Here is a 21,451-nt window from a genome sequence, read left to right on the forward strand (position 1 = left end):
TCCTTAACCCTTCTACACTGTATGCACATCCCAGCTATTCAGGGATCCTTAATCCTTCCATAACGCTGCTACTGCATTTCACACAACGTTTCCCATTTAGCTGCAAAAACAACCTCCTTAAAGCCCAGTGCAGTTAAAAAAATCCAAACCTACAAAAACCAAGACCTATTGGTTGTAGCCACCGCGGGCACGTGACCTCGCCATATTCCACGACCACATCTTACGCGTAACACGCTAGTAAGGCAAGACCCCGTAACTTAACGCCTGAGGTATTACCCCGGGCCGTTACCCTCCCAAACTCGTGTGGGGCTCTATAGGACCCCCCTCACACATCCCCAAGGCCGCCATGAGATAGAACCCCACGGCGGTCTAGGCCGCGGACCGGGCCCGGGTCCGGCCGCGCAATCCACTTCAATCCTCCCTCGCCACCTACCATCGGCGACCCACCCAGACCCGGGGGGCCCCCAGGCCATCCACCGGAGCGGTACTACCGCACCCCGGGCGGGGAATTGCCCCCCCACTCACCGACGGGGCCGCGCAGAAGACACCAACCTCTCAACACCGCCGCGATCAGAAAGGAGAGACGCCCCTCTGCGCGTCCCTTATATAGCACAGGTCACGTGGTGCGGACGCGGCCACACCCACCGGGGTGTGTCCCGCGGGCAGGGGCGGAGCGGGGGTACGCAGGTTGGGGGGCCCTCACAGCGTTTCCTTCCGGGGCGCGGCCCGCGCTGGCGCGTTTCGGTTCCGGGCCGGCGCTGCGGGCTCTTCCCACCCCCGGCAGGTGAGGCCGGGCCGGGAGGGGCGGGCGGGGCAGCCCGGAGCCCCGGGGACGCGGAGGGGCGGGAGCGCGGCCGCCGCCTCGCGGGGCCAAGGGTGGGAGGGGCGGGGGCTGGGGGAGGTTTGCCCCGCCCGCCCCGCGCACCCCCCGTCCGGGGACCCGGCGCGGCTGTCACGGGTCAGAACGAGCCGCGGGCCCCGCGGCACGAGGGTCGGGGAGCGATGCGGCGGGGAGACACCAGGATCTGTGAACCGGGTCCTGCGGGCGGGGTGGGGACGGGCGAGAAGCTACCGCCGCTCGTCCCAGTTTAGAGTTACATTTGGTTTTATAGTTGTTGGCAGTCCCGTTGTAATGTGCAAGTAGCCAAGTAGGTTTATTGGGAAGAAATTGTTACCTGTGAGGATGCTGAGGTCCTGGCACAGGTTGCCCAGAGAAGCTGTGGCTGCCCCTGGATCCCTTGGATCAGCTTCTGCACCTCAGCCACAGGGCAATGACATCCTGATTTCTCTCTTCTCTGGGAAGTCTGTCACTTCCACCCACCTTTACCTGCAGGCCAGGTTGGACGGGACTTGGAGCAACCTGGGATAGTGGAAGGTGTTCCTGCCCATGGCAGGGGGTGGAACAGGATGGGCTTTAAGGTCCCTTCCAACCTAAACCATTCTGGGATTCTAAGTAGCTCTCTCTGACACCAGGGACAGGACCCAGGGAACGGCTGGAGCTGTGTCAGGGGAGGTTTACTCTCGATATCAGGAAAAGGTTCTTCCCCCAGAGGATGGTCGAGCACTGACCAGGCTCCTCAGGGAACAGTCTTGGCCCCAAGGCTGCCAGAGATCCAGGAGCGTTTCGACAGTGCTCTCGGGCACAGGGTGGGATTGTTGGGGTGTCTGTGCAGGGCCAGGAGTTGGACTCAGTGGTCCTTTTGGGTCCCTTCCAGCTCAGGATATTCAATGATTCTGTGAAGTTGACCAGTCACAGTAAATCTCAACCCAAAAGCTGAGAGTTTTCAGTGCAGCTCCCAGGGTGACATTATCTGCTGGGTGATCTGTCTCTGCTTCTTACCTGATGGATCAAGAATTCCACCCACTCCCGGTAGCTACCTCGCAGGCTGGAAGGCATTTGCTGAGATAAGTAAAGTCCATGTCTCAGCTGGTGTCACTTCAAATTGCATTAAAAAATGGCATTGTCTCAGTGTGTGCCCTGTGCTGACTCAGCTCAGCCTGCAGGTAAAGGTGGGTGGAGGTGACAGACTTCCCAGAGAAGAGAGAAATCAGGATGTCATTGCCCTGTGGCTGAGTGCAGAAGCTGATGAGAGGTTCCATTACTCAGAGGGGCAGAAATCAGCCTCTGACAGGGTAGTTTGAACCAAAAGACAGATTCCCTCTCCCCAGCCTCTGAGTGGATCATAACACGCAGGTTCCTTGACACTGAGGTGAGCAGAGCTCTGTGGGTCATAAAGAGTAGATGGATTTTCCCTGTCTTCGGAGCAGGAGCTCACGGATAATCTATTGGGCTCCCTGGGGAGCAGCTGCCTTCTGACCACAGCTGTACCCAGCCATGCTCAGCAGTTAAGGTCTGATGATTGTTTTTTCCCTTCTCTTTCTGTATATCCCAAGCTCAACCGCTGCTTCCCTCTTGCCTCCCTGGGTGCTTATGGCCTTGGCGTTGTTTCACCCTTGCCTTCCTTGAGAGTGTGCTCTGAGGCTTATTGCTTTAGGAAAAGGTGTTTTGGGAAGATAGTGAGCTAATCCTGCTGCTAGATCCTCCAGCAAAACCAAGAATGACAAAGCTTGATGTTCACAACAACGCTTGGGAGAGCGCAATTCCTTGGCGTTTCATTTTTTCTTTCTTTTTACCTCCTAAAGGGGAAGGGGGCAACAAGTTTTCAGACTTTCTTACCGCATCAGAGGGAAAAAAATAAGGCAGCACCCCCATTTCCTTCCCACTGCATGTAACTCACAGCACTCCAGGTAAGATGTCGGGTTTTCTATTTCCCCTTGTTCTATGCAGTTGATGTTCTACTCCCAACTGTGTTGGCACAGACCTGTGCACTGTGGTTCCCTGATTTTTGTGGGGTTTGTTGCTTTCTCCTAAAGATAGGGAAGAACATGGAGCTGTTGGAGCGACTCCAGAGAAGGCACCAAGATGATCAGAGAGATGGAGCAGCTCTGTTGTGAGGAAAGGCTGAGAGAATTTGGGCTGTTCAGCCTGGAGAAGAGAAGCTTCAGGGTGACCTAATTGTCGCCTTCCAGTGCCTGAAGAGAGCCTACAGGAAACATAGAGAGAGACTATTTACAAGGAATGGAGTGACAGGACTGAGGGGGAATGGCTTCCCACGGCCAGAGGTTTAGATTGGATATTGGGAAGAAATTGTTACCTGTGAGGGTGGTGAGGTCCTGGCACAGGGTGCCCAGCGAAGCTGTGGCTGCCCCTGGATCCCTGGAAGTGTCCAAGGCCAGGTTGGACGGGGCTTGGAGCAGCCTGGGATAGTGGAAGGTATCCCTGCCCATGGCAGCGGGTGGAATAGGATGGGCTTTAAGGTCACTTCCAACCCAAACCATTCTGGGATTCTGTAACAGGGGAAGGAGAGAAGAAGCCTTAAGACCTGGCACTGTTCAGCTGCACTTTGTGAAGCTTTGCGCACTCCAGTCTGACTTCCCCAGGGACACGCAGCCATCCCACCACTTAGAAATCTCATGGCACAACTCCACAAGATTGACAGGCTGTCCTGCAGCTTCATGTTTAGTACCTGAGTTTGCCAAGTTTGCACAAAGCCTATTTGGGCATATGGACTATGTGCTATGCTGCAATGTTCATAAATTCCAAATAAAAAGTCTTTGAAAGGCACACATGCTCTTCGGAGTGCCAATCCCTTCGATTCAGATATTCCTCAGAGTCGGCACTGTGAGCCTTGGCATTCCCAGCCTTCCTGAAATGGTTTTGACATCTGCAGGACTCTGCTTAATCCACACTTCAGATGCTATCCAGCTTGGAAGCTGCTCATTCCATGAATGGACTTTAACAGGCTTATTTACTTTCCTTTTTTTTTCCTTTTTGGATGGGTTTACATCTAACTTTCATTCATTCCAAATTTTTACCATATATGGTCAGGGCTTCTTTTCAAACTTTGCCAAAATGAAATGTGGTGATGTGGTGGTGCGTCCCCCAGCCCCCCTCCCTGGCCTTGCTCTGAGATCTCAGAGTCTCCTGATAAACCTTGGTGGACTCGGCTGAGTGGTGAAGGATCCCCCGACTGCACCAGCTGGGCTGTGAGGTGCTCCCTGAGCCTACCAGGAGCTCTTGTGTGGTAGAGGTGGGAACAACAAGGAACATCCCAGCCAAGGTGGGAAACAAGGGATGAACCATGTATAGCCTGGGTAAACCATTTACCTGGACTGCAACCCGAGCAGAGCAGCACTGTTGTGAATTGTAGCCCAAGTGGAACAGTCTCATTATTATTCTACTTGGGAAAGAGTCCAGGAGTTACTGACTTAGGGTATGGCTGGGATGGGAACTTAGTGATGACCAAAGTGATTTCTCTTGAGACCCTACAAAAGTGATCCTGAGCTCTCTGGGTCACAGCTTTTTTTTTCACCTTCCTGTTATATATATTCTGGCACATGTCAGAAGTGCCATATATGATGGATATCTCAGGTTAACAAGGCACTTAGGATGCCTTCAGGTCAAATGTGTGCTGGCCAATTTTTCAAAAGTCTCAGGAGGATTTAAGTCCTGGTGTCTCCTTCTCAGTTCCTGTTTTACAAACGAGCTTTCCTTAGTACTTTCCCTTTTCAGAGTGCTTAGAAGGTATAAGTGGTGAGTATTTTAATCCATTATGCAATCAGGTGCCTATTTTTAGTACCTGTGCCATTTTTAATGTTCTTTTTACATGTAGATGTGCTTTTATTGAGGCTGGCAGAACAAAGTGTTTTGTATGCTGAAGCCACAGGGAATGGAGATCTGCCCGGGACTGGTTTAGCAGAACTCTTATGTAGGGGGATGCACAGCATGGAGAGATCAGAGAGCTTTTTTGATGCTTTTTTAAGTGGTCTCAAACACACTCGTTTGTGACAGAGCTGCTGCCAGGTGTGTGGCAATTCAGTGGGTGAGGAAGTCTCCAAAAACTCCAGTGTTTCAAACTGTGTGGAAGAAGGTGAAAAATGTTCTAGATTCAAATGATTTGCTCTGCTAATGATGGGATCTTTTCCCTCTTTTCCACTAGAGTCGTGCACCTGCAGCTGGGACAGCCATGGAGAAGAGTGGGAACATTCAGCTGGAGATTCCTGACTTCAGTAACTCTGTCCTGAGCCACCTGAACCAGCTGCGCATGCAGGGTCGGCTGTGTGACATCGTGGTCAATGTGCAGGGCCAGGCTTTCCGTGCGCACAAGGTGGTGCTGGCTGCCAGCTCGCCCTACTTCCGTGACCACATGTCCCTGAATGAGATGAGCACCGTGTCCATCTCTGTCATCAAGAACCCTTCTGTTTTCGAGCAGCTCCTCTCCTTCTGCTACACTGGCAGGATATGTCTGCAGCTGGCTGACATCATCAGTTACCTGACAGCTGCCAGTTTCTTGCAGATGCAGCACATCATAGACAAATGCACACAGATCCTCGAGGGGATTCATTTCAAAATTAATGTGGCAGAGGTGGAAGTGGAATTGAGCCAGACCAGGACAAAGCATCAGGAGAGACCACCCGAGTCTCACCGGGTGACGCCAAATCTAAACCGTTCCCTGAGCCCACGTCACAACACCCCCAAGGGGAGTCGCCTGGGCCAGGTTAGCACAGTGCTGGACATTCGGGAGCTCAGCCCACCTGAGGAGTCCACCAGCCCCCAGATAATTGAGCACAGTTCAGATGTGGAAGGCAGGGAGCCCATCCTGCGGATTAACAGAGCAGGACAGTGGTACGTTGAGACGGGAATGGGAGAGCGCGGGGCACGGAACGACGAGGACATGCGGGTGCTGGGAGGAGTGCGCATTAAGACAGAAAACCTGGAGGAGTGGCTGGGGACAGAGCACCAGCCCTCGGGAGAAGATGGGAGCAGCGCTGAAGAGGTCACAGCCATGGTAATCGACACCACAGGCCATGGATCGCTGGGTCAGGAGGCTTTTGCCTTAGGGTCCTCTGGAACCAAAGTGGTCAGGCCAACCAGCAGTGAGATCGACAGGTGAGTTTTCTTTAACCTAATTACTCGCCTTTGCTGTAAGAGGAAGTTTTGCAAGATTGTGACTTGGCTGGGTCAGTCACTATGGAACATTTCCTTTTTCTGTTTCCTGTGGCCATCTTAAGCGTAAGAGCCCAAGGGTTTTTACCTGGTGTTAGGAAGTGCATCCAGTTTGGGTAATACTATTTTGGCTGGGTAGTGATCAGACCAGGCTCTCCAGTGGGAAATTACTTACTAGCTCTTAGAGGTTGGATCTCTACCTCTCGGTGTTTCAGCTGAGGTGAGATTTTTGTTTAAAGAAGATGTTCAGTTCAGCCTCAGTAGATATCGGACTCTACATTCGGATTAATTAGGTCATATACAATATGTGTTACACAAAGTGCCATTGCACTGGTGCCTTCTGGCCCAAAAATCTGGGGATGGTTCTGGCTGAGAAACAAGCCAGACACCAGCTCTAGGGCAAGGTCTTCCCAGTGGCCCATGACAGCAGTGGGCCCTGGGTTTACGTCTTCTGAGGCAGTTGAAGTGGGAACCCAGTGGCCTCTGCTGTTGTTTTGATTTATATGAGAGAGCAAAAAGCCTTTGTTGAAAATGAGTGGTGAAATCTGCTGTGTTTGGATTCTCCATCCATCTCCTTCCCCTCCAGCATTTGCTTTCTTGCCCTAGGCTCAGGCCAGAGAATGGATTTGATAAAGGGCAGGTCTGTTGTATTTGAGGGGTTGTAATTCTGGGATTTCGCTTCACATCTGCCTCTCTTCTAGCTCAATCCCATGGGGAAACAGCTACCTGGAAGCAGTGGATATTCTGTTACTTGTCACTTAATAAATCAATCAGTGGGAACAATCTTGAGCTGGCCCTTGGAGAGCGATGCTTTCTTACTTCCGTATCTCTTTTTGCACTGCAGTCTGTATGCTCTGTTTCCCACCTGCAATCCATCACATCCCTTGTGTTTCACACTGGGAATGGAGGAGGAGGGTGTGGGTGTTGGAGGAGAGGTGTCCTCTGAGAAATGGTTTCTGTCCTACTGTACAGTTCCTGAGTCACCAGGCCCATATTGGTTTACTCAAGATAGCAACCCCACTCTGTTGCTGAACTGGAAGCCAGATGACTTGGTTTTATTTTTCAGATGTTTAGACTGAAACCATAGACCGGTATGATTTGGTTTTTCCATTATACTTGCACTGTTCCACTTCAAGTGTGTTAGCTGATGAGGATGAAGAGATGCTATACAGGTGCCTCTAGCCTCTATTGCTCATCACTTGTTCTAAACACTGTAGTGACCTGATGCCCATTAAAAATTCCATTTACACTCTTCCCCCACCCCACAGATTTAGTCCTTCTGGCAGTATGGTTGCTGTGACTGAGCGGTACAGATCAAAAAGCGAGTCTCCCGGGCGGATGGATGAGCCCAAGCAGCCCAGTTCCCAGGTAGGCAGATCAAGAAGTTTGCGAGTAAATGTTGGCTTGAAGGTGAAGGAGACTGTGTTGTGATGAAGTGTGTCATATTTTATATTTGCAAGCAATAATGAGTGTGGTACAAGGACTTTTTACTTTGGCAAGGGATTTACTTGCCCACAGGAGAACATGTGCTGGCCACGTACGATTTAAAACTGATTTTGGCTGTTATTTGGGATTTTGGTCAGGTACCTGGAAAACACAAGGAGTTTCTCTTGTTGTTTGAGGGCATAAATATCCACCCTTATTTTGGGCAGGCCACCAACTCCTGAGGAGAAACCCCATTTGCCTACAGAGCTGGATCTGCCCTCAAACACTGGCAGCAAATGCATGAGCAGAGGGAGGAGGTGTGTCTTGGCTTCTGTGGAAGACAGGTGACAACAGCTGAACCTTTCTTTGCTGGTACCAAAACCATTCCCAAAAGCCCTCCAGGCACTACACCAATAAACCTTTCTGGGTGGAGTGTCAAAGAGCTGTGGATTTTTACAGAGGTCTCTGTCTCTTCTCCAAGTGACTGTGTTGCACAGCAGAATTTGCAACATAAAGGAGCTCTGAATTCTCTGCTTCTTTGGGCACAGTTTTGGGGTAGGAGGGAGAGATGCACAGAAGTGGGAGGGCAGTGGGCTGTAGAGTGCAGCAAAGTGGGACACGGCAATACTACCTGGGCCTTATCATTTTGGTCTAATTTTGTTGCATCCAGTTAGTGTCACAGTGCCACTGTAGTGCAAGCGTGTCAGCCAACACAGTGCAGAAGGACTCTTGTGAGCCTGACAGGTAGGGAATGTGTCAGTGTGTAAGCAAAGGACTTGGCTGAAGGTGGGTAAGGAGATACTAGGCTGCTTTGCCCTTGAGTAAGACCAAGTGAAGCAAGGGGGAAAAAATTGTGATTGCTGTCTGCTGACTTTGTTAGACGCTTCCATAAAACAACAGATACCTTTTTGTTCCTGTTTTGCAAAGCTTTGTTTTGTGTCCTCAGAAGACATTGAGAAAATTTCAGGTCAAACCAACTCTGTAGGGGAAATGTGACTTATTAAGCAATTTTAGCTCTGCCTACAGAAAAGCTGCTCTTATTTCTTCATTGTGAGACAGCCCCAAACATGAAACCTTAGGCCTTACACACCATGGGGAAGTATCATCACCTTCGATTCTCCTGGCATTGCCATATGCATACTAAAATAGCCTGCCTGTGATCCCTGCCCAATGGCAATGGTAGAGTGGAAAGGAAGAACCAGAGCTTTGTGTATCTCCTTTAGTCCTGAGCAGCTTCCCTATGCCTGTACAGCTGGATTCAGCAGCACCTGGGACAGGTACACTGCTGCTCATGCCTGCAGAGCCCCGGCTGGTGGAGGAGATACCCTCCTGCTGTTACACTGGTTTGCTTCTCCACATTTGGCACCACTGGGAAGCAGCACTGGGAGAGTAAACAGTGCATTTCCAACACAGAAGCATTCTGGTGTTGGTCTGTTTCTGCTCAATCTGAATGTGATGGCCAGAAGCGTCTGTCCTGAGACCAGGCTTGTGGTTCAGGTTGCCCTTGGCTGTTTGTCTGTGTGGCTTCAGAAAATATGGAGTAGTCCTTGCTGTGCGAGCTGGGTCAGGCGCATCCTTGCCTGCGATGCCACTGGGATGGGATGGGTTACACAGCCAGGCAGGCAAATGTGACACATTATAAAATGAACCCTAAGTTCATTTTATTCATTTATTCACCTGAATAAATACCTGTGTAAAATGACACCTGAACTTTCAGATACAATTTGTGGTTTGCTCCCCCTTTGTTTTACTGCAAGCTCATCAATCGGCTTCTTTTTTTTGACTCTTAGTAAGGAAAGCAGAAGGTGATACACTCAAGTGTTTTAATAAAACTGGCACAAATTTTAACAAAAGTAACAAGTGTTGACACGTGGTCCACAACTGAATTGGTACTAGTTTGAAAGCAAATCAGTGGGAGATCCCAAGTCAGAATTGCAATTTAATAGGAAAACTAAGATAAAGGCAGTAATACAGAAACACTGGCTTAAACTGACAGAGTCAGGATACAATCTGACACCCTGTCGGTCAGGGTGGTGGTAGCAGTCCGATTAAATGGTGGCTGCCATCTTCCTGAAGTGATAGATGTGTTTCTGTTGAAGCGGTCTTCCTGTAGAAGGGTCTGGTCTTCCTCTGAAGGTCCAGCGGTGGTTAAGGAGCTCTTGTACTCTGGGGATTCAGTAGGCAAGGCTGCCTGTGGTGTTCCAAACCTCAGATTGTATCCAGGTAGGAATGCTTGGTTCCTCCCTCTGGGCAGAACATCTCACAATGGGATGATGTAATTTTATGAGTCAGGCAGTGAGACTTGATGGCCCATTAACAGAAGGAGGGAGTTATCAGGGATGTGTCATGGAAGAGATAAGGAACACTGCCCCCCCTGTTTTTAACAGTTTATGAAGATGGTGATATCATACTTTTGGTTACATCTTACATTGTAACCTAAGACAGCGGCCAAGCGCCTTTGTGTCAAGGGCTGTCTTTTTTTCACCAGATCCAGGGAATGGCTTGGCAGAAGGGGCCTCTGCAGTAGTGGTTTCTAATTGATTGCTCGTTTGTCTTCAATGTTTGTCTTCAGTTAAACACTTACATGTGTGCTTGAGGCTGCAGACTTAGTGCTGCTGATTTCGAGGTTTGGCACATGTTTTACTGGCTGAACCTGGGCCTGATCTTCTCTGCAACTTGTTTTAGGTTACTTGGTTTTTAAATCTATGCTATTTCTTTGGCAGGGGGAGGAATCAGCCATGCTTGGAGTGAGCGGTTATGTGGAATATCTGCGGGAGCAGGAGGTTTCAGAGCGCTGGTTCCGCTACAACCCACGGCTCACATGTATTTACTGCGCCAAATCCTTCAACCAGAAGGGCAGCCTGGACCGGCACATGCGGCTCCACATGGGCATCACACCTTTTGTCTGCCGCATGTGTGGGAAGAAGTACACCCGCAAGGATCAGCTGGAATATCACATCCGCAAGCACACAGGCAACAAGCCCTTCCACTGCCATGTGTGCGGGAAAAGCTTCCCTTTCCAGGCCATCCTCAACCAGCACTTTCGCAAGAACCACCCTGGCTGTTTGCCCCTGGAGGGGCCCCACAGCATCTCCCCTGAGACGACTGTCACGTCCCGGGGGCAGGCAGAGGAGGAATCTCCTCCACAGGAGGAGGCTGTGGCAGTGGGGGAGACGGCACAGGGATCTGTGTCCACAACTGGGCCGGATTGAAATGCGGCTGTGGAGTCCCGGGAGAAAGGACCGTCTTCCCATTCTTGGCTCTAAAGAGTCAGCACCAACCTGGCAGGCTGGTACTGTAATTAGTGCAATGCCACCACTGAACAGAAAGAAGCTCCCAAGATGTTGCCAAAATAGAAAAATCTTTCTCTCTCTATCTTTCTCTTCCTCTCACACACCCACACACACACCCATAGAGTGTTAAATGTTTTTCTCCCTTATTCCTCCTCCTCTTGGAGAAAAACAGAACAACTGTGTCTATCAACTTCTTATTCAGGGATCGACAGGATTTTAAATTTTTTTACTGTTCTGTAGTGATCTGGGACAAGCAGTCATTTGTATTTCTGGACAGCGCTGTTGCCCAGCAGGGCGTCCTGCCGGCAGTGCCGGGTTCAGCCACAGAGCCATATCCACTGCTCCCACTCAAGGGGAGAGCAGGGGTAGGGGGCTGTTGCCTTTTTCCCTTCCCCAAGTAGTTGCCACGGTAAAGAAAACAAATAGACTGTCCTGGTGGAACCTGCCTTGCCCGAGCTTATTTATCCCTGTCTTATTTTTGGTGTGTCTCTTTACATTTTTGTTTAAACTGTTATTTTAGGGCTTTGGGCTTGCCTGTTCCAGGCATGCAGCCCTGGTGCCCCTTGTTAAAGTGGGCACAGCTACAAAGTGGTATTCCAGAGGTCAGCAAAATGTGAAGGAAGCACTTCAGCTACTGAGAGTGGAATTTAGCAGCTGTGAGATTTGCTTGAGACTCTGATGCATTGGGAGAAGGGCTGGAGGGGTCTTCCAGAGGAGGTTGTCCTCTGCTGGTGCTCTGCTCTGGAGAGCTCAACGTCCTGGCTGGAGCACTGCTGTGCTTCAGGTGTTGCCAAGGGTTAGGAAGAGATTTTCTGGAGTGGCTGAATTGCAGAGTTAGAGGCTGGCTACCAAAGTCCTCCTTCACCCCTGCTCCCCCCTCGACTTGATCTTTTAGAACAGCAATACAGGATATGGAAATACTGCAATGCTGTTGTCACAGCTGAGCAATCGCAGGTGGTTGCTTTTAAACCTGTTTCTACAAACTAGTTTGATAACTTTTTTATCAACGAAATGCAAAAAGAGAACTCTATTCTATTTCCTTATAACAGTTCAGGAGACTTAAAAGTGAAGTGTTCCTAGAGCAATCACAACTCTGTCCCCTTGCATGGACTTAACATTTTTGTATTCTGAGTAGCTCTGATGTTTAGAGCAAGTTTAGCAAACCTGGAGAGACATGCCTGCGTGTGTATTGTAGGTGTTTGCACGGGCTTACGTGGTTCATAACCAGAAACGCATGGGACAGGTAGATAAGTGCAAATATCCTGACATCTTTTTTTTAAAAAATATGCAATATTTTAAGAGTTTTCTCTAGTTCTGATGCCAAGTTGTCCATGATGGAGAGGTGGAATGAATGACAGGTTGTGCATATCAGGTTTGGTGAAGGAGTTCTCTTGAGGATGTATAATGTATATATGATAAGGAAGGGTAAAGTTCTGAACCTTAAGGTGATGGGAGGAACAAGGAGACATTGGGAAAGAAATACACTTCATCTTGCTTCAGCAAGAAAGCTGGATGAGTGGTTAGCGCAGGGGCTTAGCAGGCAGGAGACTGACCAAGTGACAATAAAGCTTGACCTGCAGTCTGACTGCAGTTTTGGGCACATGGAAATGTCTGCAGCCCTTGCTTTCTCCATCTGCCAGTTGGTACTCGGGATCATTTTCCTGCCCCTTTGGAGGGAATAATTTGGAGAAGGGCAATATATTCTTGCCTTGCTTTGTAGACTTTTTTATGTGTGAGGGGTCTCACTGTTCCTCCCATCTCTCTCTCAAAAAGAGGTGTGGCTCTGATGTGGTTTTGTGTGTAGGGAAGGGCTCGGTGCCAGTATCATGTGTAACAGGGATGTACTCCTACAAGAGGAACCTTTGCAGGTGTTCTGAGCTGGGCACCTGCAAAGTACCATTTCACTGACCATTTCAAACAGGAAAACTGATATTTCACCTCCATTTTCCTTCTGTCCCTTCTTCCTCCTCTCCTGTCAAGGGCATCCATCACACAGGGAGTGATTTGGCACCCAAACAACCAGCTCCGTCAGGTTTCCTGGCAAAGTTCAAACAGCATGGTACCAAAACAGTGAGGTTGCCAGAGAGCAGTGGCAGAGGATGAGGTGAGAGGGGGGCCAAGGTAGGTTTTGTTCCAGTCAAGGTGTGGGGAGGAGTGGAGATGTGCTGCTTTAGTCATAGCTTTTGAAGTTACCAAAAATGAAAAAAATAGTTAAAAACTTTGAAATCTTATCCTGTTCACACTAGAGAGCATCAAAAGTTACTTTAGTTGCTTAAAAGATTTTTAAGTGTTTTAAAATAGAAATTTTAAAAGAATACTACCAAACTATAAAAACGTAAAATTATTTATATACATATATTATATAAAAATATAGTGGGAAATTTTCCCTGCTAAGCTCGCTGTGAAGAAAAGGGGGAAGGTGCAGTAACTGCTACACAAGCAACATTTTTCTGAGACACATGGCAACCGTAGTGAAGAAGGGCTGACATAAAATGGTGAATGCCTTTGTTCCCATGGCATAGCTGTGAGTTTCTTGAACAGTTTTTGTTTTACTGTATCAATACTGTGAACGAAGGAGCATCCAAACAGTACAGGATGCCAACAGTGCATCCTTTTTGCTGATTCACTACTTCAAGTGGCCTAGTGAAAACCGTAAAATTGGTCATACCTTACTAGGCTGAAAACAAAGCTTGTGAAAGGTTTTTATTTTTTTCCTCCTTTATGTTTGCTTTTGTTTTCATTTTTGGGGGTTTTTTTGTGCAGAGGTTGCCACTGTATAAATGATTATTTCTGATTGCATGCAAAAGAGCCAATATTCTTGCCCAGGCCTTGCTGAGATGAAGTTTATAGCTTGTAGCTAGAGTCAGTATAAGGTATGGTAGTGGGAATCATTTTGATATTGTTTCTGTACATTTAATGTATGTGTATGTATGTGTGGGAATCATGATGTCTAATATTTCTTGAACAGTGCTGAAACCAGTTCAGGCCCATCCGCACTAGACAGTGGAACTAGTTCTGAAGGAATTGTTATTAAACATTTCTTTCAGTGGTTGACTTCCTGAGTGCAGATGAGACCAAGGTTCAAGAAAAAAGGAATCGGAGGTCATGTACGGTATGGAGAAACCTCATGTGAATTTTCTGGCAGTGTAGTTACTTAGAGGTTCTTTCCCTAACAGAATGATACTGTGTTCTGTTGCCTCTGTGTTGGTGTGGCTCTTGACAGTTGCACCAAAGCTGTGGAGAATCAGATGCCAACTTTCCAAGTGCAAATGCTTCTGTGATGGGTTGAGGCACAGCTTTGCATTCCCACATCTAGCTGCATCTTTTTCTGCCAAAACTGTGATTTCAACTGTGATTTAAGGAGGATGTGAAGAGAACTCTCGTGTTTTAATACCTCTGTACGTAACATTTTTGTCTGCTTTAGAGTTAGGGCTTACTAACCCATTTGTTTTCTTGCCTCAGGCAACAGGGAGAACACACTCTGGTTTTACAGTTTGCTTTCTTGGAGGTGGACACATGTCTTAGTTCTTTGCTGTCAAAGAACTCACCTCCCAAATGTGGAGAGTTGTAGTTATCTCCTTAAGCCTGCAGCAAGCCCTGGTGCCAAGTCTCAGCCAAGTGATGTGACAGTTGCCATGGCTGTTGCCTGTTGCTGCCAGGTTCCCTGTGAATAGCTGTGAAAATAACAAGAATTGTTATACTGTGTTGCTGCTTTGGAGAAAAGCTAAACCTCTTCGTCTCAGGAGGATGACCAATGTGAAGCTAGGAAAGGGAGAAGGCCAAAATGCGATGGGAGGATGTGAAAACAAATTGTGCTTTGTATTTCCAGCAGCTAGAGAGGGATAAATGAGAGGCTTTATGGAATGTGAATTTGTTACAGGAGGCTGAGAACATGCTTAGAGCTAACTTAGTAAGATCCAGGAATAGCCTGGTGAGAGCCAGAGCAGCCGGTGCAGATGGGCAGTCCCTCCTTGTCCTCTCAGCATTGTCTACCATCAGGTTCAGTCCTTGGACTTTTCTACATCTTCTCTACAATATTCTCAAGCTGTGATCTGTATAATTTAACTTTAATTTGGGTGCCTGAAAGGCAGAAAGAACAGAAAGCATGTTGTGTCTCTGCTGCTGTTTTAAACCCAGAGAGGTCAGCAGTGACTGACCCTGTTCCCTTCTGACAACTATCCAGAGCTGGAATAACACTGGGAACAAGCTGTAGCCCTCCTGAAAAGCATCTTGGGGCTGGCTCAGTGCAGAGGGCATGTAGCCAGGATTTCAGCCCTCTCTGAATTCAAGGTTGAAATAAATGGACAGGACAGCTCTCCCTGCTTGTCCTGCTGTCATTTTGTGACAGCTCCATGGCTGTATTTCCATCCCACACCTCTGCAGCAGGAATGTCACTTAACTGTGAGGTGCCCATTTCAGGAAGTGATTCCAAGCAGTCTGGTTTTGGAGCAGAGTCCTTGACACTTTTGGGTGATTCAGCCCTAATAAGGCCTTTGCAAGAGCAGAGTTGTAGCTTTTATTTGCTGCTGACTTAATCTCTCCTGCAGAATCTAACATATAAATAGGAAGACAGCTGCAAAGGTGCCATTGATTTAGGTGGAAGGTGGCTTGGGAGATAAGTGGGATCAGGCATCTTGAAAAACAACAAAAAATAGCACTTAAAATTATTTAAACTTTACCAAGCTCTCTTCTTTGATCCATGACATGCCTGCCAATTTACCTGTGCCAGCATCCAAATGTTTCTGCAGATTAGTGACATCGAATGCTGTTCTGGCTCTGCTGGAAATATTTTGGGGATGGGAAAAGTCCCTGCTCATGGCAGGACAGTTGGACTTGATGACCTCTAAAGGTCCCTTCCAACCCATACTATTCTATAAGTCAAGAAGCTGTAATTCAAGGAGACTTTTTGCCAAGGTCTGGCCTCTGAGTTTTCCCTGGGAGCTGAGCCTGTGGCTGGAACTGCAGTTGAAAAGTCTGGGATCCACTGCCATAGCAAAATAATTGTGGTGAGCATCACTCCTGTCACAAGGTGAGAACCATGCACAGAGTTTTAATACCTGCAGTTAAAGAGCCTAAAGAGGAGCTCAGAATTCTTATTTTAATCACTGTCATTTAAAGGATATTTTAATATAAAATACATATGTACATGTGTATGTACATATATATATATATATGTACATGTGTATGTATATATATATATATATGTAACCAAATAGAAGTTAGAACTATGCAAACAGTACTGGCTGCTTCTTGAAACTAAAGTTTACCAGAACATTTTGGAATAGAGTAGGTTTGGAGTAGACTTGCTGTGAGGTTTTTTTGTTTTGTTTTATAACCAGTAAAATGCAGTAGACCAAAGTTTTGCTGCAGTTAGTCTTACTGGAAATTTAGGTTATTCCTAACCTGGAACCCACTCAAGTGGGTTATAAAATTACCTGAAGAGTCCTACCATCTAAAATATTTCCATCTGCTGAAAGCCTTTGGCTTGGCAAACGTGGGAAAACACAGAGGCTGGGAATTAGGAGAGATTGAATGTGATGTTTGAGCTGGGAGCATTTTCTTTTGGATGTAGGATTGAGTTGGCTTCAAGCAATCTTCCTACTTGGGAGAATGTCCATTGTGAGATGGAGGCAGTGATCAGAGCATCCCCGGGATGAATTCTGATTTTGATGGAGGTATTGGAAAGCTTTCTGCTGAATCTGATGGTACCAGAGTTTAGGCTGCTGGGAGAAATTCCACATGGTTTCTGCCATTTCTTTGTGTCAGATCTGATCTTTGCTTTTAGGATTAACTGCAGTTATCTGTAACTTTCAGTGACCTTTGGCTTTTTATTCCTGGAACTGTAGACAATTCAGGTTTCCCATAACATTATCCTCATCCCAACTGTGAACAAGTTACTACTATTTCTTATAATTTATTGTCTTTCTGTTCCTGAATGTCTGTGTGATCCAGCCGGTCGCTAGCACCACCTTCCGGTGCTTCATTAGCTTTTATGCACAGGGAATTGTTGCAATGGATGAGTTGACCATGCTAGTTGGAAGAGTAGAAGCCTTTGGAGAATGACTTTTGCTTCCTCTAGCTGTCATTAGGGAGTGCACACACACATACTTGTATATACATATATAGAAACAAATATAAAGTGTTTCAATATAAACTCATTTAGCATTATTCTTATTTAATTTTAATCCAATTGTAAACCAAAGTATTACACCTTGTGAAATGATGTCTCTTGGAAATAGGAGGAACTTCTTTTAGGTGGGAAATCTGAAAGGTCTTTGGTGACAAAAACGTGGATATGAGTAAGACTTTAGAGCTTGTGCTGCTGGGGAGTTTAGCCTTGAAAGGATTTGAAACCTGCTGGGTAAAGTTGGATGGTGGGGCCTTTTGAAGGTGTTCTTCATGGTCCTTAATAGTTTTATCATAAAACAAGGACACTCTGGCAAAGCTAGAAATAAAAAGGGAGAAGACAGCAAATCAGACTGATCTGGCATAGCTGGGAGCTGGGGAGGAAGCCACAAAACCAGCCACTGATGTATTTAGGAAATGAGCTGTTGCTATTTACTGATGTCTGGAAGTGGCTGGGGGTTTGTTAATAACTTCTGTGAAGCTTCATGTTCTGCTGTCACCAGTGGGAAGAAATAATGGGTTAAAAGAAGATCTTGCTGATTTTCTGTGCCAGGGAATAATTACCTTTCCAAGGAATTAGCAAGTGCTAAGAACAAATTCACATCTAACATGTCCCGCAGGCTAGGCAGCAGCTCTGCTTCTTCTAGGGAGGAGGAAGACAGCTGAAATAAGAAGAGAGCTTATCTGTTTTCAGCCATGGCTGGGGCTAGTGGCACTGGAACCACACAGGGGGATGGGTAGAAAGGTGGAACAGCAGCAAAACATCACTGGGAAGAAGAAGTGCATGTATCTGGCATGCCATAGATGCTGTGGGCAGGAAAATGCTGGGTTTGGAACCTGCATGGGGGCAGGAGCATGCAGGAAACGCTGCTGCCTTGCGAAACAGGTGTCCAAAGATGCCTATCCTGGCACATGAGAGCTGAGCAGCACCAGTATTTTTCCTGCTGCAGCTGTGAATAGTAAAGAAGGAAAAGGAGTCAGTCCCCTGTGGGGACAGATTTGCTGTGAGTATTTCAGAAACTCCATTGGAAGAACTGAAGGGGGGGAAGTGAAGGGTGGAAAGGGCAGTACCAGCCTTCAAAGTGCCATTTTCTCAGTTTTCTAGCAAGTGTTGTAAACTGAAGTTTGTTTTTGTTTCAGTGTTTTCTCCTTTACCTATATCATTTATCCTATTTAAACTCCACAGCTCAGGGGAGGGTGCAGAGAAGATGGAGCCAGACCCTTCCTGGAGGCTCGCAGTGGAAGGAGGGGCAGCAGTAGGCAGCAGCTTATACAAGGGAAAATCAGGTTAGGTATGATAAGACATTATCTCACCATGAGTACAGTCAAACAGCATTGGATCAGGTTGTCAAGAAAGGCTGGGAAATCTCCATCCTGGCAGAGTGCAGCCTTCAAGTTCCTGTTTCCATTAGACTGCACCAAGCTGTATTTTTGTTACTTTTTTTTTAGTTTTATCATGTAAAATGGGCAGCTTTACTGGGCTTCCTAGTTCATATCAGTTAAGCTTTTGAAACATATTCAGGTATTTTAAAATACTGCTAAATTCCTTGTTTATTCTGACATATTCTGATTTATTATTTTACTGCAGTTACCTAAGGCAGTACTTAAAAAAATCAGTGCATTAATTTTTTTGCAGACTTTCAGCTTAGTTTTTGTTAATGTACTTAACAGCCTTCCCCTCAGATCTGTGGTGAAACAGCTGCATTATTTTTATACTCCAATGAGGCTTATTTATTTAAACCTTCCCATCACCTTTGCAGTCAGACCCAATACCATTGGCTATGAAACTGTGAAACTAATGAGAAATGAAAAATGAAGTTGGATTGATTAATTTACTTCTGGTCATAAAATACAGAAAGTGGCAGTATAAAAGGATAAAATACAGTTGAAATTAGGTACTCAAATCACAGAATCATGGAATGGGTCGGGTTGGATGGGACCTTAAAGCTCATCTTATTCCAACCCCCCTGCCATGGGCAGGGATGCCTTCCACTAGAATTCCAATAGAAATTACTAAGTCTGGGGCAGGGGGAGAAGTCACAAAACTAGTCTGAGAGAAACAAATTTTAACTTGATTATGCCAATTAATTAGTTCCCCATTTGGTCAAGTTTTAAAAGCTGTTTCTTGAGGTTTCCCTGGGCTCCACTCATTCATCTACATGTCTTGGGCATTGGTTTGATACAGGGGTTTGTGCCTCCGAGAGTATTTTCTGAGAGTTTACATGTCTAAAGAAACTCTGGATTACTGTGAAGCTTTTCTTGAATCCTTTCTTGCCTGTCCATTGGTAACTGAACACGACTCTTGGCTGCAAGAGGCCGGTGGGAGGAGGGTGGCAGCTGTGGGTGACACTAACAAGTGGACTATGCAGTTCTCCTGCTGACAGATTGGATTTCGGAAGCCCCACCCCCACTGTGGCTGTCCCCAGCCCAGGGGGTTCTTTCAGTCGATGTTTGTTTGCGGAGGCTGTTTATAGGGCAGCCTGTTTCTCTACCGGAGATGCAGGGAAGGAGGGTGTAGGTGGCATGCAGGCACTTTTCTCATGTGTTAGAAGGTTTCCTAAGCCAGGGTTGTGCTTTTGGGAGAGGCACCCCAGGTGGGATTGAGAGTAGAATTTTGTCATACTCTTTGCTTAAGACTAATCCCTTGCGCTCCCCTAAGGCACTGGTCTGGGCAGAAAGCTGACACCAGACAGCTTCCAGGGCTGTGTTGTCACAGGGCAAGTGCCAGTGAGGAATATTGGGAAGGAAGAGAGGAGGGTTGTCATTCAAATAAGGCATGGTTTTTTTGTGTTGGTGGGTAACATGGCTGACATTTAGGACAGGCAAGAGCAATCCTGAGTACCAAAGGAAACTTTTCTGAATAAGGTCTTTTAGAAGCTGAATTAGGAGGAGAAAAACATGCACACCTCTATGTTCTTGCAGTAACGTATTCCTCACCTTGTGCCCCACACTTGCAGGGAGAATTAGCGAAGGATGAGAAGACTGGATCAGATGTTGATTCATGGAAATGGAAGCAAGGTATTCAAAGCACTGCTTTAGTGTGAAAAGGGAAGGGAATGAATGCAGTTTTCCCAAGCCTCTAGTGTGTTAAACACTAGCTGGAGCTCCCATGAGCTGTGGCCCCATTGTCCCCAAAGCACCCCTTGTTTCCCTGGTGTCACCCCAGTTTTCCTGCACAACACTGTGAATATGATTTCAGTAGCTCTTTCTAAAACTTTGTTTTTCTCCATTAAAACTGCTCAGAGCAGGAAATGCTGTCCTACGGCAGGAGCAGATGGGATGTGACCCCCAAACAGGGCACAGATAGTTGCGTAGCGGGAGAAAATTTTAAGAGTTAAGAAGGGAAGTGGCTTTGTATAGCAATTTGCTAATCAAATTTCATCTTGTAACAAGCTTAACTGACAATCAATTTCTAAAATATAAACGCCTCTTAGAGGAAATAGTCAAGTATGTCTTTACCAGAAAGATTTAACTGGGATAACTTAAAAAAGAGCACAGGATTTTTTTCCCCTTTTTTTTTTTTTTTTGAGCAATCACTCCAGAAATGGAGTTGCATTAAGCAGCAGCATAATCACGGGACAGTAACTACCTCTCTCTCTTGGAGTGCTGAGGTTACCACACTACACACTCTAGCAGCAAAGCTTTCACTTCAAAGAGATTTGTTTTCCTTACCTCTGTGTTTCAGAAATGCAGGTCTGCTCTGTAAAGTGACTCTATGAAAATGGCATCTGGCAGGAGCAACAGGAGCCCCGTGGGGTCCAGAGTCCTTCTTGGCCTCCAGTTCCTCACTGTGACCCTTTGCAGGTTGGCCATGGGGCTGTGACAGTTCAGGGAGCTTTGTCACCTCCTGTGTGCTGCGTGACAGTGAACTGTTCCCTGAGCCAGAGCTGTAAGACCACATTCCTGCACTGGGAAATCAGTTAATGGTGGGGAATGTGAAGGAGAATCCATCTCCCTCCTGCCTCCAAGGCAGCAGGCAGCAGTAAAAAAAAAAGCAATAAGATAAAATACAAACACTTTTATATGCTGTTCATTAGTCAGCAGATCTGACTTTGCAAATTTTTATATATATATATATATACATACACACATATACAGAGAGCAAATCTCTCGTGTGAAAAGGTGCCATTTTTTTTCTAAACAGAGTCCCTTTCCAAACTAGAACAGCACTTTAAATAGGTTCCTCTTAAAAAAAAAAAAAAAAAAAAAAAAAAAAAAAAAAAAAAAAAAAAAAAAAAAAAAGCAAACCCTTTCTGCAGCAATGCACTTTAACTGGTCAGACAAGTACAGCTGTGGCTGAGTTGGGACGCAGCTGTATAGGCAGGCAGCTCCTGGGCAGCCACAGCTCAGGGGGAACAATGTTGCTAGACCCTTGGGCATGGCAGCTCTACCTCTGGCAGCCCCCAGGCTGGCATAGCCCCCATGCTGCCCAGAGCAGCCCTGCCGTGCCCAAGCACTGACAGGGCTGGTGGCTGTTAGGGGACTTTGTAATCTGTCAAGAAAAACCCACCCTTGCCTGTCAAGAAGATTTAAATCCCGTTTTTTAGCAGGTCAGAAGTTGCACCCAGTTACAACCCAGCTGGCAGCCCAGGGCTGAGCT

The 21,451-nt window shown here is 46.9% G+C and overlaps 1 protein-coding gene across 2 annotated transcripts; it reads left to right on the forward strand.

Moving 5' to 3' along the window:
• The first annotated feature begins 715 nt into the window (after positions 1–715).
• Positions 716–21,098, forward strand: ZBTB37 (zinc finger and BTB domain containing 37). 2 transcript variants are annotated; one of them, XM_069022661.1, is made up of 5 exons: positions 716–784; positions 2,644–2,748; positions 5,001–5,950; positions 7,276–7,375; positions 10,156–21,098. In XM_069022661.1, exons 3-5 carry the CDS (start codon positions 5,028–5,030, stop codon positions 10,642–10,644), a joined length of 1,512 nt encoding a protein of 503 aa, XP_068878762.1. In that variant the 5' UTR covers positions 716–784; positions 2,644–2,748; positions 5,001–5,027; the 3' UTR covers positions 10,645–21,098. The 2 variants fall into 2 exon arrangements, with proteins under 2 accessions (XP_068878762.1, XP_068878764.1); XM_069022663.1 differs by lacking the exon at positions 10,156–21,098 and adding an exon at positions 7,660–7,743.
• Positions 21,099–21,451: the final 353 nt, after the last annotated feature.

Source organism: Aphelocoma coerulescens, chromosome 8 (genome assembly GCF_041296385.1).
Source record: "Aphelocoma coerulescens isolate FSJ_1873_10779 chromosome 8, UR_Acoe_1.0, whole genome shotgun sequence".
Lineage (NCBI taxonomy): Eukaryota > Metazoa > Chordata > Aves > Passeriformes > Corvidae > Aphelocoma > Aphelocoma coerulescens.